General features: G+C 36.6%; 1 protein-coding gene across 1 annotated transcript in view; it reads left to right on the top strand.

Moving 5' to 3' along the window:
- Positions 1-16,904, top strand: part of LOC124776611 (sterol regulatory element-binding protein cleavage-activating protein) — a 263,862-nt gene that overhangs the window by 143,913 nt on the left and 103,045 nt on the right. Inside the window, exons 14-19 of the mRNA XM_047251684.1 lie at positions 2,752-2,972; positions 4,241-4,404; positions 5,677-5,928; positions 7,887-8,208; positions 9,554-9,728; positions 10,829-11,055. Of these exons, the coding sequence (XP_047107640.1) occupies positions 2,752-2,972; positions 4,241-4,404; positions 5,677-5,928; positions 7,887-8,208; positions 9,554-9,728; positions 10,829-11,055 (1,361 nt within the window). The remainder of the gene's footprint in view (positions 1-2,751; positions 2,973-4,240; positions 4,405-5,676; positions 5,929-7,886; positions 8,209-9,553; positions 9,729-10,828; positions 11,056-16,904) is intronic.

Raw genomic sequence — 16,904 nt, 5'->3', positions numbered from 1 at the left:
AAGAAGGCAGTCCCCGATGTTTGTGCCTGCATGGCTGCACTGGCTACTCAGAGGTCATTGACACGTCTGAAAGAGATGAATCATGACACCGCCATTGAGAAGAGGGCTTACGAGAATTCTGTCCCTGTGCAACCTGTGTGCGGGCCATAAGACATTCATTTGCTGTCTGTGAGATCTTGAAAGAGTGCGCTATTTTCAGTATGTCGTCCAAGGAAGGATTGTCTAGCTTGAGGGCTGCAGTGCCAACATCTGGATCGGGAGCCAATTGGACCAGGAAATCAGTATATGAGGTTTTGCAAGATGAGTTGGCACAGGTGAAATCACAACGATGTCTCAGATCTTGCAAATCTGTCACCCACAATCGGTAAGACTGCCCTGATTGCTTGTGATGCTGATAGAACTCAAGACAGGAAGTGACCACATGGAACCATTGTGAATAATAATTCGACAGCAATGAACAAATTTTCTTGATAGTGAGTGGAACCAGGTTTGAGAGTTGAGCCAACTTCGTAAATAAGAAAGATGTTTCCTGGGAAGCCCAAGAAAAGAAGAGTGACTGTTGGAGTGCGTCATCAGAAACCTGAAAAGCAGGGAAGTGCTGTTTCAGACGCTGCAAATACGTGTCCCAGTCCTCCTTGGTATCATTAAATGGCGGAAATGAAGAGTTGAGCACTATCTGGATTGTTATAAACCTTGTACCTGTAATCATTCTGACGGTCCATTTGCTGCTGGACCTGCTGTTGGAAGTGCTGTTGCAATTGCTGCTACAGGAGCAGCTGGTGCTGTTTCACGAGCTGTCAAGTTTTGCATCCATAATGCACTGTTAACCTTTTACCTCGTCGCCAATTCTAGTAACCAAAATTGAATGAGACAGGAGCACACCGGCCAACGGGCCACCAGCGTTAACAGGGAATCACCAGGACAACACACTCACACACAACAGAATGACTGACAACACAGCCCACAAGCAAAATACCAAGACCAGAGAACAAATCCAAATCGGATACCAAGACATAGCAACTATCAGCAACCAGAACAACAATGAATAGATAAACAATCATGAGCGATGTTGTAACACGACTGCAGTCTGATCCCTTTGCGCTACTGGATTTTTGGAACCACTGTGAGCGCCGATAGGCCAGCGCAGCAGGCATGGCTCGCATGCAGTGCTGTGGTGGTGACGGCAGTACTCGCAGATTATAGGGGCAGTGCCTAGCGGTTGTCATTTATGTTCATCCCTTGTGGCAGGCTGTCAATATTGTTGCACTAGGATACTAGAAGAACAACACTCACTCACTTTTTTATTACACTTCCATGTGATGTAATCATAAGGAAAGACTATTTGCTTTGTTGCAACACAAGTCAAATGCATGCCTGTGTTAATATGATATCAATTAACATGAGTTTCCTGGGTCCAGAAGGAGGCCACTGCAACTGTGCCTGAAACATTGTTTTCATCAGTGATAGTTTGTTATTTATGTTCTGGTACTGTACCCAGGAAACTGTCATTTTAAGTGACTTTGACCATGAGAGTGTATGCAGTTATATGAAGTCAGTTGCTTTAGTCATCTTGAAGGACTTTGAAAGAGTCCTCAAAAGTGCCAAATGTGATTTTTCGAACGTAATTCTGCCTGAAAAAATGTATCTGAAAAGTCATGAAAAGGATGTATAACTTACGGATGATGGTACCAAATTCTTTCAGAGGCACCATACCCTAGAAGCTACAGATTTCATATCAAAGGGTAACACAGCCCTGCTAATTATTCCTGGACGCATAGGTTCACAATGTCACTTAATTCATTATGTGAATAGACTTTTCAGGGTTTTCCTGTGACAGCTTCACAAAGAACCAGCAAAAGAAGAAGATGATAATATTATAAATATAGATGTCACACACTGTTAGCTTGCGTAGTAAGTAAAAAAGCAGGCTGTGGAAGTAGAAATACATTAAAGTATTTGTTGTTTGTTACCATATTTTATATAATTGACATAACACATAGTATTAATTTTTTGCCATTGAGCTGAAACCATTGTATAGGAATAAGAAAATTTGGATCTTTTATTTGCTGTTATTTCTTAAAAACTAGAAAATCCTGGAAAACTTCTTACCGCATTTGAAAGTACGGGAATTGTTTTGTGATGCAGAATCCAAAATGAGTGTGAACTAAGCAATATGTGTCTGCTTTTTCTGCATTCTCAGTAAGAGGATAGTATTTTATCCCTCTTTCTTCTTACTTCTTTTAAAAACTCTGGTTGTTTTGTAATAACTGATGTGTTTGCATATATTTCACTTTACATTCATACTACAGTTTATAAATTACATATATTACTTGTTTTACAATACATGCTTTAGGCATTAAACGGCATACTGTTTGTTAATTTGGTAAGCTGATGTAAGTGCATTAAATGCATTCACTAGATGCACTTATTGGGAATATTGTTCCTGTTACTGGTGGGCATTGGACATTGCACATAGTTGAATCCCCTAAACATTGCAATATTTTCGTGGAGCTCATCTACATTATTGGCAGTTAACATTATGGCCTGACTATGATGAGGAGGTACTCCACTAATTTGTAGACCAGACATGTATAAATGTTAAACATGCCTTCCACACATTTTGTTATTTATTTTGATAGCAGCTGTCATGTTGTGCAAAATGCAGTATTTCATATTTCAAGAATGTGCTGAATTAAAGAATAACCAATAAATCTTTCTAACCAAAATAATGAATTATGTTTGATGTTTTAGAAGGATCTGCAAGCTCAGCATCTCACCAGTCGTCAGCGCCTTTGGTGCCCCAGTCACCTACAGAGCTGTTTTTAACTGCAGTTCTTTGTGCTGTGAGTGTAGCTGTGATTGCTTACACCACTGCCGTGCTCTATCGCTGTGTCTGTTCCCGTAATTATGCAGAGTGGCGTGCTGGTTGGAGTGGAGAAGGCAGTGGGGCAGCTAATGAAGGTGACACACAGGTAATAGTGAATATCTGGTGTAAATTACTTTGGAAATGCGTGTTCACATTTGTTGAAAGGAGCAGGTGTATGAGAGATGAAGGGAAGAATAAGAATAATATTTGCCACTGCAAGGTACTGCATTGGATGGTGGTATTGGTTGACATGTTGTTGATGACAAAAAAGAAAGTTAATGCAAGGCTTGCATTTATGGTTGACATCTGCTATTTTTATAGTAGCTTTTAAATATAACTATCTTGTACGTCAGTTCCTTTTTTACACATGGCTTATTTATTTTTATTTTTATATGGCTTAAGAAATACAGATAAAAACATCCTGCTATATGAAATCTCAACATTTTGTTGTGGACAGTGTTTCAAATCTTGTAGTGGGTTCGTATTATTTGCATTTACATTTCTGCTTTATGCTACCCCACTGTTGGGTAGATTCAGTGCCCACACCATACTTCTTTGATGAAAGTCTTTATGTGCAGCAGTTAATCCTTACTTTGTATGTTTTAGTGTACAACTTACCTCTTTCTGTTGAAAGAAAGCTTATGTAAATTTATGAACTGTCAACTACATGTAAAATTCTCCAAAACTCTCATTTAGACAGCAGTGATCATTCTAATAAACCATTGCCTTAGGTAAAAAATTTGGTAAGCTGATGTAACTGCATTAAATGCTTTCACTAGATGAACATATTGAGAATATTGTTCATAATACTGGTGGGCATTGGACATTGCACCTAGTTGAATTCCATGAACATTGCAATATTTTCATAAAGCACATGTTCATTATTGGCAGTCAACATTATCCCCTGAAAGTGGTGAGCAGGAACTCCACCAGAATAGTGTGGAACCTTCAGAGACAACATTTGGTAACTTGGCACTATTTACATAAACACTGCAATATTTTTCGCATCCTTTTCGGTAGTGTTAATGTTTGTAGCTGTTTTGAGCAAATGTTTCAGTGTCATCCAACATGGCAGACAACAGGGCCAACAAAATATTTAAAAGTATTGTAATATTTCATAAGGAAATCATAATAGCTAGTTGTCATTAGAAATTTTCTGAATTCAAAAGTTAGAACAATCCATAGCGAAATACTAGCACAGTATCTAAATTCTGAGTTCATTCAATCATTTTTTGCTATGAAAAGGGCGAACAGTGCTCTGTATGTTTCCTGCCTTAGAGACATGCTCCATGGTTGCTCGTCATCTCCATTTCCCTTTCTTTCTTTGAATGAAAATTTAATTTGTTGTGATGAAATATCTGTGTTATATTGTAGGTAGTCTTGAGGGAATCTGTGCCTCTTGCACTTGAGGGTCATACTCAGCAAGTAGAATGGATTGTTGCTGATGGTGGCATTATAGTCAGCTGCTGCTTTGGTGGGGAACTGCGTTCTTGGGATGGGCTTTCGGGAGAGTTGCTTGCCTTCACAGACAGAGCAAGGTGAGTTGGCTATTTGTACTCCTTATTGTGCACATTTTCTTTTCCTGTTATTATAAAATCTATAATGGTTGTGTATTTGTTGTGTTGTATTTCAATCTTCTGATTTAATTTATATACCCCCCCCCCCCATTCACTGACTGTTTTTTCTTCCCTGGTTATTTTTGTGCTGCAGAAAATGACGTATTGATTCTAGTATTGTGTAGAAATCGTAGACGCAAAATCTGCTCTTGTGAGGTATACTGTAGAACATGGTCCAGATAACTCATTTTGTTGCTGTCTGTTGTAATGGGTAAAATATTTGTCATCACAAGAAAGTAAAAATGCAGCTGTGTGGATTGATATCAGTTTAAGTTATTTCATGTGTATTTTTGTAGTCGATGTTAAGGTTGAAAGAGATATTTTCATAAACAGTAGATTTTGCTTGAATGATTGAAGATAGAGGATGCTAAATCTGTATGGAAAATTGAAAACTAATAAGTATAAACACGGTTATGAACCATTCCAGCTAGATGACAGTTATTTGGGATACAGAATGATGTTTGCTGCCCTGGAATATAGCTGTACCAGTATCTGAAACATTATTTTTTCTTTATTTTATAATTGCACTAAAATCCATTCTGTTGATGGTAAATAGACTTGCCTTTTACCAGATACTGTATAACAGTGAATAGGAATGGGCTGATATATGGTTAGGTATGGGCTTGTAAAAGTCTTTCTATACAAAGAAGCGTTTAAAATCTGTCCATTTATTACCCACTGTTTTAATTTTATCATGCTTTTCTTAATCACTATAATCTTTCTGTCTCCTAATGAATAAGCTGCCAAAAATTTGAGAAAAGTTAATGTATTATTTTTCTTCTCCCACTGCAGTATGAAATGGGAAGCTTTATATATGAAAGGAATGGTTGTTGTATGACCTAAGTATTTCTGTTGAGTGGTGGCTTGATTATTAAGTAGGTAAACACTTTGGCAAAAATTGGCACATTAGTAGCTTTTCTTATGATAAGTATTGGAAAATGAGTGAAATGTTGAGATTTTTGGGAGTCCCAAACCAGCTCTCAGTTGGATTTTTTAGTTATTGAAATCTTTTGACATTGGTCTGTTTTCCTGCTACCTCTACTGTGAGCAACCACACTATGAAAAGAAAGTTTCTTGCTATTTTTATCTGTAGAGGGAACAAAAAAAGTAAGATGTGAAACATTATGGATTACACTTTGGGAGTGGTGATCATGTCAAAATTTCTGTTTAATACATTTCCTTAATTGTGTGCAGGTTCTTCTCACACCCACCAATACACCGTTCATGTTCAGAGGAGGGTACCCATTCTGACTATGAAAGTGGTTCTCCACCCTCACGTGGTGATGAGCCTTCTTCTGTTATCACACCATTGCCAGGAAATCAGGTGTTACCATCCTTTCCTGATTTGAGGCATGCTATATCTGCAAACTTCACATCTGCTTCTCATCAGCAGCTTTCCGTAGTGGCACCTCCAGATCCCAGAACTGGTTTTGACTATGGAGAGAGGTAAGAACAAGAATCATAGAAGGGAAGCTTCAGTCTCATATAAATACAGCTTCATTAAGTTTTGCCTGATATCTTGATATCGTTGTCAAATCTACCCGTTACTTTCTGTGTATCAGCTAGAAGCAAATCCATGAGAGATGCATCCTTCACATTGCTTGCTGTTTGTAGTAATAGTTCTCTAGAACTGTACATGTTGATAGAATGTCAAGAATATTCACTATTTAGTAAAAATTATAGCATTATAATTATGTATAGCTTTTTATTTTAAATGGTTAATTGCTGTCCCATGGAGAACATATTGTATGTGTTAGAATGTCCTAGGTGAAATACAAATAATGCAAGAAATAGAAATAATCACTCACTGTACAGTTGCGGCATTCATCAGTTGTCAGATCTAAAATGTTGCAAGATTGAAAATGTTGTTGAGTTTCAGCTATTAATGAGCAGTGTTGTGCGATGAATCAAATGTGCAATACCAGATATTCCAAGATTTGTGTTTAGTGAGAGTATAAAACTAAAAATAATTCTTCATAGTATGCGAATTCTGTGTGTGAGCAGGAGTTTGAGCCACACACAGTTCTATGACTATACTGAGAAGCTCGAGAGTGGTTTTGTTATTTTGAAAGTGTGTCCCATAGTGCAGCAATGGAAAAATGTCATTCAGTAAAGCTCTATGGCACTCTGAAACAACTATTATGGCTTTCTTGAAGATGGCTTGGAGCTATTGCTCTTTTATGTGAGGGCATTGTTTCGAAGAATGATTGTTAATGTTGCCATCAAACAAAACTTCAGTTATAAACATTAGGTAAGTCTTTCCGCTCCCGGGATTGGAATGACCCCTTACCCTCTCCTTCCCTCTTTCCTGATGAAGCAACCGTTGGTTGCGAAAGCTTGAATTTTGTGTCTCTGTTTGTGTGTCTATCAACCTGCCAGCGCTTTCGTTTGGTAAGTCACATCATCTTTGTTTTTAGATATATTTTTCCCACGTGGAATGTTTCCATTTGAATGAAACAGTATTTATGGGACTATTCAGAATACCAGCTTCTTGGTAGACAACAAAGAAATACATTTAATTACATGGTTTATGCCACCAAGATGAAAATATAGTCTGCAACAATTGGAGATAAAGTAGAATTTTAAAACGACAAAAAAAGCCCAGCCTACTTCACCCGCAATTCGTTTGCATTTACAATTATTTTAGCTAGTTTATGATTCTATTGTTTTACTGTACAGAAATGTGATATTTAATAGAATCCTGGATAGTAGAAAATGATTGACAGTGTTTGCAAGAAGTAATAATTGTTAAATGTGCTGTATTATTAGTGCATAGTATACTTCACATTTATTGTAATGCCTATAGATGAACCCCACCTGGATAGCCATGCATGTCAAAGCCCTGCTTCCAGAACAGAGAGGTGCGCTGGTCCTAGATCAAATCCACCTGGCGGATCGATGACAATGGTCAGTGTGCCAACCAGCCTGTATGTGATTTTTCCCACATCCCACTTGGTGAATAATGGCTGGTATCCAGATCCCACTTTAGTTACATGATTTTTAAACATTTAGAATTTTTTTGCCCACTTTCACATGTTTAACACTGCATGCTGACATATTCTGTCCCGGGGATAATGGGGTGGCAACAGGAAGAGCATCTGACCACCTCTTAAACCATCCATACCATATCCATTAATAATGATGTTAACCATGCAGTGATGTGGAACAAGGGCACAAGGAAAAGAAGTACTGCTTATAGGCGAAAGTAGCCATAGTGTATAGTGCATTCTTAGTTGTACTGTAACAAATATTTAAAGACTGTCAGTGATGAAAGTGGAATAATATCCAAAATTTTGTCATTGTATAACAATTTGTTCACTTGGTAGAAAGATTTCAATGTTGATAGCAACTCTGTAACTGTATTATTTTCAGACAAAATGCGAATAATTTTTTTTTTCTTTCAGGTACCGCTTGCTGTTTGAAGAGTTTATTTCTCAGCAACGCCAAAAAACTGAACGTACAACGGATTTTCCAGTTTTACAAGAAAACTGTTCATTCCGTCCTCCCTTGTCTAACCCAACACCAATTCCGGGTTCCACCCTCCATCGAACACTGCCATCGGCAGAGCCTCCATCTCCAGTATCACCCCATTCAGCCAGTCCATCAACAGTGTCGTCTCGGCCTCCACCTCCTGTCTGGTGCCTAGATTGCCGGGACAACTTGGTGGCTGCTGGTTGTGCTGATGGGAGACTGGAGTTTTGGGAAGCCAATACTGGTGCATTTAAGGTACGGATACTAAATAAAGATGGAGTTGTTTTCCTGTATATGCAGCAATACTCATGGGTGTCTTTTGTCCCCATGAAACATACACCATATTTACTTGAGTATAAGAAGACCCTGAGTATAAGACGACCCTCTTTTTTTTTAATAGGATCCTTGAGAAAAAATTTCCTGCTAACATATGCTGACTAGTCAAAATTAAAAAGTGTTTTATTGACAAAAAAAGTATCTGCCAGAAAGTTAACATTATCATATTCTAAATTTATTTCCTTTATTGATTGTCTGCATTTTGATAACTTTAGGAGAAATCAAATAAGCAAAAAGAAATGGTTTTATTAATTTTCAGATTATTTTCTTTTCTACCTTTTTTGTTTACTAACCCTGTCTTGTGGTACCACATTTTTAATCATCATCCTAGTAGCACAGCTGTGAAATTTATATCTTTGTTGTCATAAATATCTGGTAGTTTCTTCCGAATATGTACTTGTATTACTGTCCATGTTTAACTCCCCTTGTAGTTGTCTCATCAAATACTGTTCATATTTTACTTTGCTCATTTATTTAATGTAAACTGGTATACAGCCACTGCTTTGATTATAAAGTTAATGTTAAAATGCAGTACCACCACACTCTCAAACTGTAGGTTCCCTCAAACACCTCAATTTTCCTGCATTTATTAATTTCTGTTTATCGTATTGATATAGCTTAAGTTCTTCGTGTATTCTGTATTTACATTGACAACTGTCTCTTCTTTTTTAATAGGTTGTGTATCATGTTTCATACCTCTTGATGCAGCCTTGCCTAGTACTAAGTTTATCTTATTTCAATAGTTTTGTTTATCAATAGATACCGTTATGTAGGCATGTTATTCTTATATTGTGCTAAATGTTTTCCTGTCAACTCCATTGTTATTTATGCACTGTTCAGTTTTTACTATTTCATTGCAAAGATGTTACTCACTGTATGTTTCTACTTCACTCTAGATGTTTTACTTCTCTTCCAGTGTTGTCTGCTAACATTTAACTTCTTTGGTGATAATACTCAGTAAATGCCTGAAGATGGCCTTGTAAGCCGAAAACCGGTTAGCAATAAAAATAATATTGTAGAACAAAAGCAAACTGGTGCTTTTCATTTATTATGTTGCTATTTCTGAGGATGTCATTACGGAGGGACCTGAGATCACAGAGGAATAGTTTTGTTTTTATCCTTTCTGAAACATTGCAGTGTCTCATTTTTCCAAGTACTGTAGTTTAAAAACATGCTGTGTTGTTAAGAAAATAAAAAAAGAAAACTATAGTACATCATAACTTTGTGCAGCATTTTTGTTGTAAAATTGTATTCAATTTTTCAGTGTCTGTTTGATGATGGCAGTGGAGTGGCAGTCACAGCTGTAAAAGTAATTGGGAATCGGGTGGTGGCTGCTCGTTTGAATGGAGCTCTAGATTTTCTGGAACTTGAAACTTTTGGGAAAAGTGGCAAACGTCCCCTTGCACTTGATGGTTGGGGATTCACCAATTTTCGGCGCAGTGAGTAGGACTGAATTTTTGTGTCTTTTAAAATTTTTACATGCATCCATAATATGTAAGAGCAATATCAGAAGGAATAATCAAGAGTCAAGATTTGAAGAAGCAATGCAAAGATTGTTAGTTACTGGAGAATGGTTGACACAAGTGTATAACAACTTTCTCAGTTTAGAAATGAAATGCAATTTCTGAAATTATTTCCATTGCTTTCCTTTCTGTATGCAAAATATTCTGTTACTCAGCACCCACTGTATTTTGGTGCTGAACAGTCTATTTTCTAAGAACAGCCATTTCAGACTGGAATGATTGAGTCATTCTTGGAGTCAGGCTCTTTATTTATTTTGTTTCTTAATTCTCATTTCCCTATACAGATAAATGTGGGGCAGTGTCAAATGTGCTGGACTTGCATTTGTGAAAAACATGGTTCAAATTCCTTTTCATTCTGTTTTAATTTTTCTTGGGCTTTTGTGCTCCATCTGTAAGATGATCTGATACTTTCACGAATCTTGAGACTAAGTAGAAATAAGAGAATGGTATATCCCTGGGGGAGACTTCAGACTGGTTACACTTGAGCTACTTGCTACAGTAAAGGAAAAAGTTGTATGAAGAGAGATTGAAACAAAATGCGCCAGGGAACTAAAGAACTTGAAACTGACACAAGAGAGAAAGAGGATACATTTAGCAGCTCCAGAAATTGCGTTTACAGTGTGATATTGAAAAGTGCATTATTGATTTAGTTGAAGTAGTGTGAGAAATGAGTGCAACAAAGATCGATGTTTTGGTCCTGATGGGTCAGTTGGGACTGACCAGGGGTACAGTTTAATTGGAAATAGTTATTGTAAAATATTTCATTTTACTATGGCATCCATTGGTTCTGTTGAATATTACCTATCTTGAATACCTTGTTATATTTCACATGATCGTTAACATTAGCAATGGACACATGCTAGATCAGAGAGAGAGAGGTAGACAGTAACCCACAGTTTTACTTGGGGGGGGGGGGTTGCAAGATAATGGTAGATCTCAGCCTTTCCTTTCCTAATGATGATTCTTTGTGATTTAAATACAGAGAAATATGAGCTTTTCCCCAATTACTTTTGCAGCACATATACGAACAGGAAGTGCTGGTTCTGCAGCTGATATGAAGTTTATTGGATCCAGTGGCAGTGTGCATGGAAATACGGGACAGAAAAATGAAAGTGAAGCTGTAACTGAGGAGGAAGTTCGCTGTTCACGTTTAGTTCAAGCTCGTGCTCACAGGCAACCAATCACTGCTTTGGACTGTGAAGGAGGTCGTGTTGTAACTGGAGGCCAGGACCATTGCATGAAGGTGAGAGAGAGACAGAGAGATAGACAGTAGTCACATTTTTCATTGGTGAGGTAAGCCCATGTTGAGACCCTGTCTGATTTTTGAGAGTGGAAGTACTGTTTATAGGCTTAATCAAACAATGGAAAGTCCAGGTTGGAATACCAACAATATTATGAAAAGAACAGATTGCTACTTACCATAAAGATGATGCATTGAGTTGCAGACCGGCACAACAAAAAGCTTTCAACCAAAGCCTTCTTCAGAAATAAAACACATAGGAAACACACACTCATTCACATAAGCAAGCACAACTCACCCACATATGACTGCTATTGCCAGCTGCCCCAGCTTTGGCCGAAAGCTCAATATGTAATTCTTTTCGTTATGCCTTTCTACAATTCAGCATATCATCTTTATGGTGAATAGCAGTAAATCCTTTTCATAATATTGTTTATAGGCATACTCATTATTGTATCACACCCTTGACCATATCCTTGTTTGCTAGTGATTGTCTGCCTCTTTTGGACAATTTGTCATGTAATCATTTGGTGTTGTACTTCATTATTACTGCTTTACTATTTTAAGCTAATGTAAATGACAGATTTGAGGACCTTAGTCCAAAAATTGTAATACCCATTAGAAATTAAAAAGAAAATAAGTGACACAATGCTACAGTTACGATGTTAAATATACTGTATTCCTAATGTCCATTGACTTTGATCCTGCCCCCTCTGCCACTTTTTTTTATTTAGTGTTACTATTTTTTTATGGATATAGAGAGGAATGAAACTGTACATGTGATGTTAAATAATTTTACTGTACTACTAACCAAAGATCTGCACCTCTTATCAGATATTTTATCTAGAGCTTTTCTGGACAGCTTCTCAGAGATTTGATGTTTTTGTTAAAACACCGAATATCTGAAGCTGCCTGATGTAGGTTGAGGTGAAACTGCATGGAAAAGATGGAGTAACAGCAGAAACTTACTACACCATTTAAGGGTTTCAAGAAAATTAGTTCTTCATAATGAAAACATTGTCAGATATAGATAGAAACAGTTTTACTCGCCAGGTGGCAGCAAACGCACTCACACGCAAGATACCACATAAATATTAGATTTTTTCTCCAAAAGAGAACTAGTCAGAGAAAACAAAATGTCAAGGCTTAAATGGCAGCTGCATTCTCTGCAGTCACAACTAGTCAGCATAAGAGGGAAATCAGCATTGAAGAGAATAGTGTTAGAAATGAGATTTATGTATTTTCACTTGAGTAAATTTGGCACCCCATTGTTAATCTGTGTTCAGGTAAAAGCAGTTTCTGTGATTGTATTTGTTCTAAGTTTCAGATTGTGGTCTCCTCTACTCATATTTCCTTATCATCTTTCTCATCCTTACCTTTTAAAAGGCTATGGCTCTCATATCATTGACGTTTTTTGTCCATAATTGATGGAAATTGATTTGAAGGATATGTATTTATGTAGTCTTGTACAGCAAAGAAGCAATGGAGAGGATGTTGTTATGGGTTGTTGGTATCCTCTTTCTACAACACAAATGCGCACATGAATTAATATGGCTCTTTATTTACATGAATATTTACCTTAACTTGAGTAGAGTCAATTTGTTGTGGTACAAGCTCATCAGTAGTAGTACTCTTGCAGACAATATTGGTAATCTCACTGCTAGTCTTGCTATAGGCACCAATCTGGTTGCTATGAACTGTCATAGCCTGTGATGTGAACTGAGCCCACTCTGCGATTGTACTGACAGAGTGAGTCAGTCAGTCTGGTCAGCGGTGGCGGCCTAAATCATAGTTGTTGTTGTTTGCCCATTGTAAGCAATTAATAGCCCTTAAAAATGTCATTTGTCGAAATTCAGACTTACGTAATGTCAGTTTCTGCATTGAGAATAACATTGTAGGATTTCAGTGTGTTTGGAAATATTGTGAATGCTAACTTGAACCTATGAAGATAATCAGCATTTGTTTCTTGTTGTTTATGAAGCATGTAATTTGTGTTTGTTCTGTTTTTTCTCCCACCCCCCCCCCCCTTTTTTTTTAAGATAATGCTTATCACACTTGGAGCATCGGTTGTGTGGCATAATTCACAGTTAAACCTTTTGTTTGAAATAATTTTTATTAGAAAAATGAAATTATCTTTTTAAACTGTCATGAGATCAACATTAACATAATTGAACCCAAGTTTGGAATGAAAGACAAGAGAACACAACTGAAAATTTATGTAGGACTGGAAAGATGATATGACCAAAACAATTGAGGGTGAAGAGGAAAGTACTGCACCGAAGAGAATGAAAATGTTGAAGTGTTTCTTTTTGTATGTTATCATTTGATTTCCAGTTCATGTGTACCATCACATTCCTGTCGTTAATTTCTTGACTTGATTCTTTCTATTACTCATCCTTTGCTTACCTGTGAAGGAAGATAAATTTTTGTAATGGAAACAAGAAATATCTGCTTTATTATTTTTATATAAATAGACTCCAGACTCCTCCTGAAAACTGTTGTTGCACCAGCAAATCCTGGCAATCCAAAAGCACTCATAATATGGTGAGCCAATTCTAATGGCCATTCTAACAAACATCAACGTCAGGTTATCTGTCACAGAAGTGCTGCCACACAGTTTTAGCACAAGCAGAAAACTTCTCTGAGTCTTTCAATATCATCAGTATGGAAGTGTCATCTTTCTGGAGTCAATATCTTTTACACAGTTGAGAATTGTGTTGAGTTAATCTCTGTAAAGCTGAGACACATCAGTTACCTCTGTTTATAAACCATCTGAAAAAGTTCTCCATGTAAGAACTCGTGTGAAAGAAAAATCTACAGTGATGTAATGTGTACTCGTACATCCATTATGTATATTCCTGTACAGGGGAGATGTTTTACTAGAAAGTTGCTTGCCCGGTGTCAGTGGAGAAGTACAATACTGTAGTGTCTGTGTTATTCTGAATTACGATGCAATGTTCCTTCGACCTGGCAAAAATTTTCATTATCATCATTCCATTATACAACTGATGGCTGTCCATTCAGGTAACTGTGAATACATTTCATCTATTTCATGAAAGTAGTTGGTGGAGTGCCTGTTCCTTCGTAGGTGCATGCATGTCCAAAGGAACATTGTATCGTAGTTTGGAATAGCCTTGGCACTGCAATATCGTATGATAATGTGTCAGTTTTGCATGCCAGTTAAACAACAAGAGTTATAGTAAAAGCCCATATATGAATGAACATAGTTTTAAGAAATTCTCGTGTTTAGTAAATATTTTCTTTGATCACGGTTTAACTGCCATAAGAAGATGGTCTTTAAATTCCTTTTGATATGTCCCTCTTCAGGGATATATTTGCTTCTAAGGAATGAATGTGAAACAATTTACAAATTAAAGCTTATTTTTTCATGAAATTGCCAACATGCCTGGAAGTTTTATTTTACATAAATGAACAGGCCACACTAGCAATAGAATAAATGGCCTTACTATGGATTTATACATTTGGTCAATAGTTGGTTTCCAAGATTTTTGGTTGATTTTTCATCAGTTATCTTTGTGAAGTAATAGAATCATGTTAATCACTTGCATAATCATTAGGATGTGAAGTATTTACATTTGTAGATCACTCATGCTGTCAAGTTTGTGTATAAAATGCACATATTTGTAGATTGTACATCTACATTCTACTCATACGTGTATTTCATGCACAGACTAGTCGAGAAAACCTAACAAAATTGTCAACAGTTTTTTGTCAACACAAAGTTCTAAATATATAAAGGCTGATCCAAGTGACACTGGCAATAAATGACCTTTTTTACATGATCAGGATAGGAAGAAATAAAAATTTTTGCCCAAATTTGGATGCACTGCGTCTTGTAGCCCTGTGATCTAGCATCACAGGTGTTGCCTTGAAATAACTAACCAAGCACAACCCAGTCTCTCTGTTGTTTCTATTATAAACTTGTTCTCAAAACCTGTGACTGAAAATAATAGTTTCATTTTAACAACAAAAGATTTTCCTCAACCAATCACAATTTGTTATATTATGTATGATGCCCTTGAATTGTTTGAATAGATAATTATAACATAAAGTGTGTTTTTCATTAAATTGTGACGAGTTAAACATAATTCTTGCTGCATGTGAACTTCTGCATCATTCTGGAAATTTAATTTTGACGCAAACAAGCAAACATTTGTTGTTATTCCTTGTTTCTGCAGGTAGTGTGAAGTAAAAATTCTTTCACATTTCCCATTATCTGTGGGACCTGAAGCACTAGTAACTGTAAATTTTTGGAATAAGGATACAACATGTCACACAGTATGTTATCCAACTCTCCATTTATATAAATAAAAATGTAAATGTCCATTTGTTCAAAATCGTGTGTCTCTGTAAGTTTTTGACTGATTGCAGGAAATTTTGACACAGAGTTGTATTCTAATACATAAATGTTTTCAGATACCTGTAAATATAACTTTTTGATACTTTTTTGTAACAGTGTTTCCCTATTATTAAATTTATAAAAAATTATATGTTATATATGCAACATTGTGTCAAAATTTCAAAGCATTCAGTCAAAAATTTTCGAAGATTTGTGATTAGGAACATTTACAGTTTCTATATAAGTGCAAACATAGACATTCTTCTCTTCAGAATCTCAAACCTCCAAAAGTTATTCTTGGATTTCTTTGAAATTTTGACACAACATTGCATTCGAATACTCACATGGTTTTCTACACCTATTGAAATGGCATGTAAATGTTGGAGTGTTCAAAATTGTTAATCTTCAAAAGTTCATGACTGATTGCTTTGAAATTTTGATGCATCATTGAATTCTAATATGGGGATGTTTTTAAGTACCTATTTTTCAAATATATTTATGTTTGTAATATGTGTAGTGAAACATTGTTAGCAAACTGAAAATCTGTATTTATGGCTTATTAGTTTATGATAATAATACTACAGCAGAATCTGAATATGCAATGACAATAAACAAGGCTCAAGGTCAGAGAGAGGGGAAGAAGAGATGGGCAGGTGGATGGGAAGAAATGGACATAGAAAATGGGAAGGAGACATGGACAGAGAGGGGGCAGGAGGAGATGGTGAGAGAGAGAGAGAGAGAGAGGGGGGGGGGGCAAGGAGAGGGTGCACAGAGAAAGGGGTAGAGGAGATGATGGACTGAGAGAGGGTGAGAGCAGGAGAAGATGGAGAGAAAGAGGGAGGATAAGATGGTTAGAAAGAGGGGAAAGAGAAAGTGATGGACAAAGAAGGGAAGATGGGCAGATGGACAGAGATGGGAGGGAAGGGAATTAGGACATATATCGAATTCCCATACATATTAGAAACATCATCTTTCTCTTTTCTCTCTTTTCCATTTAAGCAGACCGAGTCACAGCAGAGCATGGTTGGTACAGCTAGCAATATAATTTAAAAAAACTGGTGAAAAAGGCAAGTGTTTTCCAAAATGCATCGTGCATATTATAATTTAAACAAAAATTATGATTGAAAGTGACAAACATTTTTATGGTACAAACGAAATGAAAATCGCATTCTGTTATTCACGAAATGTCAGATTGGGCATGCAAGATATTTTCGTGTCAGTAAACCTACTGCTAACCACAAGAAGTCTACTATTATTTCTGAAGTTGAAGACTGTTGTGCTCTCAAAGATATGGCCCAACCTATAGTCATCAAATATTTAAAGTGGGCAAAAGCTGGCCAAACAAAAAATCTATTTAACCCTTATCGATGGCATGTTGTATTATATTGTTAGTACTGATGAGGGGCATTGGAAACACCCCAAGGTTTAAGAATCTGAATAATGTTATAGTGCAAAACATCAATGTTGTAATTTTATGATATTGAATTCATAA

The sequence above is a fragment of the Schistocerca piceifrons genome, chromosome 2, assembly GCF_021461385.2.
Source record: "Schistocerca piceifrons isolate TAMUIC-IGC-003096 chromosome 2, iqSchPice1.1, whole genome shotgun sequence".
NCBI classification, from domain to species: domain Eukaryota; kingdom Metazoa; phylum Arthropoda; class Insecta; order Orthoptera; family Acrididae; genus Schistocerca; species Schistocerca piceifrons.
This window is presented reverse-complemented; position numbering and strand designations above follow the sequence as displayed.